Genomic DNA, 8,479 nt, shown 5'->3' with positions numbered 1-8,479 from the left:
TTTTTAGAGCTTAGGAATTGCATCCATAGAGCTTCTAACGTGCAGAGGAATAGAAGGAAGCGCATATAAACAAGAAAATGGGGAAAGGAGACCTATGGGACGATTCTGCTCTCATCAACGCCTTCGATCACGCAATTTCCAAATACAAGGTTCCTCTCTCTCTCTCTCTCTCTCTACACACACACACACACACACACACACACTCGTATACACACACAAATAAATTCGTGTACACGTCCTGTACTTTTATACGCTAACACGTTGTTTTTTTGCAGATGATGCACAGGTCAGCTGAGGGAGGAAAACCCATTAATGGTAACGAGGAAATATTTGAAGTTGTTAGTAAGAGCAGTGAAGTTAGCTCCTCTGTTGGGTAATGTTTTAGTTCTTCAAAATTTTGGATAAAGTTTATAATTTATACGCAGGCTTTATTGGCACAAGTGATTATAAGTATATTATAACTGGAACTAATTTGTTGGAGGAATTATTAATTCTGTTGTATGTAGAAGGAGAAAAAGTAATGTGGATTGTGTTGGGAAGTGCATGTTTGATGTTCTTCATAATTCGAAGTTATTTTATGAATTGTATAATCAACCAATTGTTGATAGTTTGAAATTAGAATGTAGATATAATCAACTCCTTCAAATTTGAACATAATTTGATTCTTATGCGATTTTGAAGCCCTAACTCCATGCAAAGAAGGGGGTGCGTTTGATAATAGGATCGGGGAAAGACACGCATTGAAGTTAATGTGATTTTTATTATTTTGAGATTATTTCCAATAGTAAAGCCCAAAATTCTAAAGGAATAGTTTCGGTGAAAATATTCAGATTTTGCAACGAACTTTTCTCTGCTTCTTGGCCTCCATTCGACAATGACAGCAATAAAGGGTAGTGTATTCTCTGGGTCCACACTGGTGCTTGAGTCATTGAGAATTTTATTGAAATTTCCGAACGTGTTTGCTTTATATTGAAAATTACAAATCCTAGGATCAGATTTTATACTTTAAACCACCCTCTTTGGCTGGATTTATATACTGCCCATGGCATTATCTGAGATAAGGTGCAATCTGCTTGTAATCATCTTTTCCCCTTACCTCGTCGACTGAATGTACTTATTTCTACCCTTCATGTTGAGCAGTTGATCTAGAATTCTAGTTTGTTCACCATACGTTGGGATGGACTATTCCTAGTGACCTCCTCAATGCATGTCTCTTGGTTTGTCTTCAAATTGGGTTTCTAAGGACTTAGGATGGGCCTTGATTATTTATTGATTCAGGCGGGATAATAATTTTTATCCATGCCCGAAATAAACACACGAGAATTTTTCTTTTCTTTTTCTCTTTTGGGAAATGTGGTGCTTAAAATTGAATTTGAAGCCATGATGCAATGCGAAAAGAGAGTCAGGAAGTATAGAGTATGAGCCAAGATTCAACTAGAAAAAGTATCTTTGTACTGTTTTGTGCACTATTCTATCACCTTGATATTTTCCACATAAGACTTGAAAGTAATGTACTTTCTCCATGTCTAAAGAGGCAAAGAGAGAGACTTTTTTATATCTTATGTAGTTTAGAGAGTATGAAATAGAATAATATTTGAAGAGATTGGAGATATAAATTCAAGGTTAGAAGGGATTTTGTCTGAAGCCTGCGGTTTTTAGGAACCAGATGTATTTCTTGTTTGGATCTATTGAAATTCTTCCAAACTTTATACCAGCTCATCACCTCCGTGCAGCAACACTCACCTCAGTATTTTCTAAATATATTTAGAATTCCATAATAATGGCTTGTCATATTATTTCTTTCACAACTCTATGTTACTTTTTTAACATGTGAAATCCAGCAAAAACTGGCACTAGCTTGAGCAGTTTAATACTTAAATAAGTATTTTTTCACATAAATTTGTTGGATGCTAATTTTCAGCTATTTGATGTATGAGCTTTAAAATCATTTTCTATATGCTAATCTTTTGATTTCTTTTGCATCGGTGAAGAAGTCTGGAGACAGATAATGGAAAGAGCACCTCATTAAATGCCACTGCAGAAATTGGAGAGACTGTCAGCCTTTCACCTACTGAGGAAAATCCTTCCATAGAGTCAGGTTTTCCTGAAAAACATATAGTTTCATCCACTGTGCAAAACGGTAACCTTACACCTGCCAAAGAAAATTCTGCGGTGGAGTCAGGTTCTCTAAAGAAAATTATAGATTCGTCCAATGTGCAAAATGTTCAAGATGACGCCACATGGTACTCACAAAGTCCAGAAGAGTACAATCAGTTACTTAACAAATATTACGAGCTCGAGAGTCAGAGGCAGAATATTGTCCAGAAACTTAACCAATGCAGCAATTGGAGCTATGAGCATCCTGTTTCTGGTACATTTACTCCTGAATATAATCAAGCTTCTTTTCCCCAATCTTCTTTTCAAATAGTTACCTGTTGCTGTCCATATGGCTGTCAAAGTTCGGTGGCCTGCTGCTCTTCATTACCAGTTCATTGTTCAGATGGTGCTTGTGTTGATAAAAGTTGTGATACTTCTAGAGGTGGTTATAATGGGAATTCAACATCTCAGGAAGATCATGGTTTTGTTAAAACGGCAATGGTTGCTGCAGAAAGAGCACTTTCTTCTCTTACAAATGAAACTTCCCAGAAGGCTGATGCATCTGTAATTGGAGGTAAGACAACTTTCCTGCTCTCCTTATGTCAGCCAATTGTTTTCATTATTTGGCTTTGACATAGGGGATGTTCAAAATCTTGGAATAGGAGTGCAGTGACTGAAATTTCTTTTATATACCTAGTTTATTCTGAGAGGTGTCCAATGGCCAAATGTAGTATGCTAATTTTTGAGAATGTTGCTAAATACAAAACTGGGGGAAAAGCAAAAACAAGGTTCCTCATTCTGAATCCATAATTACTCTTGATAGGTCCCATTAAGAATCATTTTTAATAAAATATATTTTAAGAAGCAGCTACTAGGATCCTATATAACTGTGGAGGCTCTGATACGGCTCTAGTCTGGACAACTCTTAACTATTAATGTCTTTTGGTTTCTCTCTCTCTCTCATTTCCATACCTACCCCCGCCTCTTGCTTACTTTTTGATATCTAGAGGGTGTTTGAGCCCCATTTTTATGAAAAAAATGTATTTTAGAATAGTAGATTGAAGGGAAATGTGTGGTTGAAAAATAAGGACAAGTTTTTGAATTGAGGGGGATGGGGTGGGTGGGGTGGACATTGCAAAATCAGTGTAATCTTCATAGATGCACCTAAGCCCCATCTACCAAACTAGCAAAACTTGAATTAATTTCATCACAGCATCATTAAGCAGATAATGCTAATTTATAAAGAAAAAGATGGATGGCATCAAATTTAAGTGAAGGGTAATGTAAGAAATAGGGTTGATCTTGAGCCAGTTTTAAGGATAGTGGGAAGATTAGACTGTATAAATAGCTATTTTTAATGTATTAGCTGAATAGGTCCACCCCAAACAAGCTCTTTTCTTATTTATGGATCTCCTGTGCGGTGTGGATGACTTACTTTAAAGTAGCAAGAAAATATTCTTATTTTTGTAGTATGTGAAATTTCAAAGGTGACTCTAGAAGATATCAGCTTTGTTAATTTAGTAAGTGCTTTTAGTACCTATATTGAACTTTCTATTTTGCATTCTATGCAACACATAAACTTTCATCGATTTTTACATTGGCTTATTAAATGAAATAAAAGGTTTTATTGTCAGGATTCGAATGTCTGAACCGATGTAAAATCTCCCTAGACCACAAATCTCCACGTCCCCTTACCGCAGTTCAGAAATGTGGGTATACTTATAGAAAGAAAAGAAAAACCAAATGTGCGGGGGAAGGGTATGTTTTAGTGTAGCCTTGTCAGTACTTCCACCTTACCCGACTTGGAAAAACATGCATGCTTACAGAAGGATGAGAAGACCCAATTTGAGGTTTTTCAAGTGGTTGATTTTTAGGACATGAATCCATCACTCATGTGAATTGATAAAAGGAAAAGTTCAGCATACATCACCCCTTTTGTTATGGAGACAGACATACTATTATAATATAGCCAGCAAAGTTTATTCACTAAATTCCATATTTTGGATAGAGACGCTGACGCACCATGACATGTGATGCCACTAGTACTGGATTTTGAACTTATCATTGAAAAATGAATATTTTACAAGCTTAGTGACATGCTCATCTTTATTTTTACTGAAATTTGAATATTCCTGGTGGAAAATATATATTTTATTAGCTCAGAAACTTAATGTGTGTTTCACGAAAAACAAGGAAAGAAAGAAACACGTGTGTTTTCATTCATTTGCCAACACCTTTACTGCACAAATGTCGTGCAGAAGGTCTATTAGGAATGCTGCAATATGAAGTCTCAGTATATATGTTAATTTTTTCCAATGACTGCAGGGAAGGGCGAAGAGTTGCAGCCAGAAGTTAGCCATTTAACAGAAAGTACTGAGTCTAGAACAGATCTTGATGTGGTCTTGAATGCTTGGTATTCTGCGGGTTTTTTCACTGGAAAGTAAGTGATACCAATTCTTTTACTTGTTTCTGTCCTGATAGGAAACTAGAAATTTATTTAGAAAAAAACTTAGGATCATTACAAGCTAGTCAAGAGGATAAGAAAAAATAGCTAGAAAAAACATGAACATACACAAATATTTTATGCTTTTCTTGTTAAAAGATTCTTTATGTCCTTACTAGACAAACATTTAGATAAGCTGTAGGGGTATAACTTGTAAGATCCTTGTTCTACTGGGATTCCACCTATTATTCATATAATTAATTCAAATCAAACCTGGAGGCTCTCACAACCTTGTGTTTGAGATTGCTTTGGCTACATTTTCTATTTAGTGTGCATGTGGTCCTGCCCCAATCTCTACAGGTAATGCTGAGAATTATAAAGCTTAGATAATTGAGAAGCATGACTATCAAATTTTAAGAACGTGAACAGCATAGAATGATGTAGGAAACCCACCACCACCAATGCAAATTCTTCATCTAGACCCGCTTCTATCTATTCTTGCTATGACAGACTACAAAAAGCTGCCATTCCCTGTAGTTGTTTTGTTACTGTAGCAAATTCTGACGAAAAAAAAAACACTCTATTTACATGCAAACCTAGAAGCTCTTATGAAAGAAATTTTTATCAGAAACTATGGTACTGTACCACAAGTGAAAAGGCAATTTTTTATCTTCTTATTTTTAAGAAAAATCATCGTGCCTGGGTGTGGGGTTTGGCATTGACCCCTACCTCGTCTATTGTTTGTTAAAAAAGGAGGGGGACTGATGGAGATCCTGTTAGATAAATTATTTGAAGCTTTCCCAAGTTTATCATCTTATTTTAGGACGATTAATTAGGGTTTTATTTTATAGATTTTCTAGTATTTTGTTAGTTATTTCCTACTTAATTTAGATTAGTTTAAAACCCTATATAAATGGGACTTAAGCATTGTAAGACTTGATTATTTAATAAACTGATATTTCTCCATCTAATAATTCTATCTTTTCCCTCTGTCTCTCTAATTCTTCTCCTCTTTCCGTCTCCCTCTTCTTCTTTTTCTTTCATTTCCCCTTCTCTCCCCATATTCTGCAGGTCTCGTTCTTTGTTCCTTGCATCTTGCGTCAGGGACATACCAACCTTACCTCCAAAATTACAAGGAGAGCAGGAGATAGATAATTATTTTAAGCTATAAATGTGTGAGTACTTCACCATAAGTGGAAAAAGGCAATTTGAGGAGCAAAGTCCTTCGCTTTCTAGATCTGATATTAGAGGGCCTGAAAATACTCTCAAAAAACTTGTCAGCTTGATCTATCGTTTTGTCGGAGCCTAGGACTATTCAGAATCTCTCTTTTTTCTTTCTTTCTAATTTTTAATTTTTAACTCTCCTCACTAATATTTAAATATGTCAAAACTATATGTTTTATCCTGTCCAAACAAGGTGGGTTGGAGTGAACGTGGAAGAGAACAATGTGTCTTCTTTGGTTGGAGTGAATGTGGTAGAGTACAAGGTGGTTTCTTTAGCAGTTGAGTTGAATTGTGGTGGGGCGACGATGTCTGTTGAAGTATTTAAAATTTTTGTTGGGATTGATTTGATTAAAGTGGATTTATGGAATCTAATGTTTCCAGAAGCCAAGAAGAGGTTGGATGGGTGAAAAGTTTGGAGACAAAAACTGGTGCAGTTGTTGATCTGGAGCATTCCAATTGCTATGTTTCTTTTTAAGATTTTGAGGGAAGTGGTTGCCTTTCTAGAATAATTATGTAGAGGTTTTTACGGGAAGCAAAAAGACAGACAATGGAATAAAGGAGCACCCTGTGGCATGGAATTGAGTTTCAGATCAACTTGTTATGGTGATTTGGACATTGGATATTGGGAATTTGAAACATAGGAATAGGCAAGTGGTTATTGAGATTCCTGTTGGAACAAGTATCTTTTGCGTGAACTGCTGATGAGTAAATATGGGTTGCATAGCAATGGAAGGGAACACAAAAGAAGTGGGTACACCAGGTAGTTGTCTTTGGAAACATACTTCACACGTTACAATTTATTTCTTGTACAAGATTTGAGGTTGGTGAGATCATATTATGCTACTTGTTTCTCTCTGCCATTTCAGCATACTTCAATTGCAAGAAATTCTATTTCCTCATTTTTTTCCTTTACTGGATGTAATTAGTTTTCATCAGAATTTTAATGACGAGTCAGAGGAATCTATTTGCTTGATGAATTAGAGGGCTCTAAATAAGAGTAGATTTTGAGGGTGAGATGGTTTGGGTTCTAAACTCTTCTGGTCTTCTTTTTTAGCTAATAATTTTCTGTCTTGTTCCTGTCAAATTCCTCTTCCTTTTAATTTCATTTGGAAGTTGAATATCCTCACTAATGTTAATAAGTTTTTGCTCCATTAGTAGTTCATGGTAAGTTGGCCAGTTTTATGATCCAAAAGAAGATACCATACTTCATTTCGCTTTCTTTTTATTATGTTTTATGTTATATGAATGCTAGATTGATTAATCCTATTTTATTGTAATGAAAGTTGGCCTCGAGACACTGGAGAAAGTTGTTATTGGAAGTTGGAATTGATTGGGCAATGCCTAGAACCTTTTTTCTCTTGACGTCACAGTATTGTGGTGGTTTTGGTTTATCAATAAATAGATAAATTTATTTGAAGTTTTCAGTTCTGTCATCTTTTAGGTTTTGTGGCAAGGAAGGAACACTAGAACTTTCGAGGGAGTGGCTATGGACTTTGAGCGTGTGTCGATTAGGATTGTGTTTTGGTCTTTTCATTGGACTATGATTGATGAAGAGTTTCAGTTTTACATTAACCTGTTAGTGAACTTGTGTAATGTAGTGTAGATTTTTGCACTTGTTTGGGGTGTCTACCGGACATATTGTTCTCTTATTTCATACTTAGCCCTTGTTTGTCATCCTTTAACAAATTAAATTGTTTGCTAAAGTAACATTCTCCACCACACAGTCACATCATAAAATATTCTATGCACAAACCAATATAGTTTCTTTAAATTTTAACCACATATTCTCCAAAAAATCCTATTCAAAGCTCTATAATTTCTCCCATAATGGGAAACAAACAAGCTCTTATTATACTTTTCAGTAAAAGTTGGGAAGGTGAATCCAAATCTTGTAGACCTAAGAAGCAAGTCTGTATCTGTACTGATGAATGCCAAATCTCTAAATAGAGATATTTCTCAAGTGAATGCATGTTCTTGATGCTGTTTGATTCATCTTGGGCAATGAAATGTTAAACTTTTCAATCATTTCATTTAATAGAATATATATACTGATTTTTGTTTGTGATTTAGGTACCTTTCGGAACAATCCTTGGGAGAGAAAAGACATGACTAAGGGGCCTTCAGTGTTAAGTAGCCAAGAATTTTGGTGCGATTTCTGAGAGTGAAGAAATTCTTTCATGCGGTACATGTACAATGAAGAGCACATCTTTTGGCAAATTATGGTTGTGACTGAAGGAAAATTCAAGAAATAAATTTAGAATTGCAGTTCTTAATGAGTTGTGATGATATAAAGACTTTCAATCTCTTTGAAACGTTCTTGTTCTCTTCAAGAAACAATCATATTTTTGATGACTTGTGATGTAAAGCAATGACACACTTGTATCGATAATGACGATTGCGTTTAGGTATACTGGATGATCCGTGTTCAAGTATAATTTAATATGAAGTAGGTTCATGGTATTTATTTGGTGTCTGTTAACCACTGCTCTCTTTGTTCCCTTGAGAGCATGTGTGATTGCACGCATTGTTAATCTCGCCATATTCAACATTCATTCTACTCATTATTTGATATACTTTTTTGATTATGTGCAATAAATGAAGAATCCATAGATATTTTTAGTTAGCATTCTAAAAGCGTAAATCATGATTAAATTTCAAGGTTTTACGAATCTAGGCAAAGTTTAAGCATAAAAAAATGTAAAGCTAATTAGATGG

General features: G+C 35.2%; 1 protein-coding gene across 3 annotated transcripts; it reads left to right on the top strand.

Annotated features, from left to right (window-relative positions):
* LOC111396370 lies at positions 1 to 8,226 on the top strand. Of its 3 annotated transcripts, none has more exons than XM_023022804.1 (6): positions 1 to 149; positions 276 to 373; positions 1,995 to 2,671; positions 4,423 to 4,537; positions 5,612 to 5,715; positions 7,835 to 8,226. In XM_023022804.1, the coding sequence occupies exons 1-5, from the start codon at positions 78 to 80 to the stop codon at positions 5,709 to 5,711; spliced, it is 1,062 nt and encodes a 353-aa protein (XP_022878572.1). In that variant the 5' UTR covers positions 1 to 77; the 3' UTR covers positions 5,712 to 5,715; positions 7,835 to 8,226. The 3 variants fall into 3 exon arrangements, with proteins under 3 accessions (XP_022878572.1, XP_022878571.1, XP_022878573.1); XM_023022803.1 differs by having other exon boundaries at positions 2 to 149; positions 1,992 to 2,671; XM_023022805.1 differs by lacking the exon at positions 5,612 to 5,715 and having other exon boundaries at positions 2 to 149; positions 1,992 to 2,671.
* Positions 8,227 to 8,479: the final 253 nt, after the last annotated feature.

The sequence above is a fragment of the Olea europaea genome, chromosome 6 (assembly GCF_002742605.1).
Source record: "Olea europaea var. sylvestris chromosome 6, O_europaea_v1, whole genome shotgun sequence".
Lineage (NCBI taxonomy): Eukaryota > Viridiplantae > Streptophyta > Magnoliopsida > Lamiales > Oleaceae > Olea > Olea europaea.
This window is presented reverse-complemented; position numbering and strand designations above follow the sequence as displayed.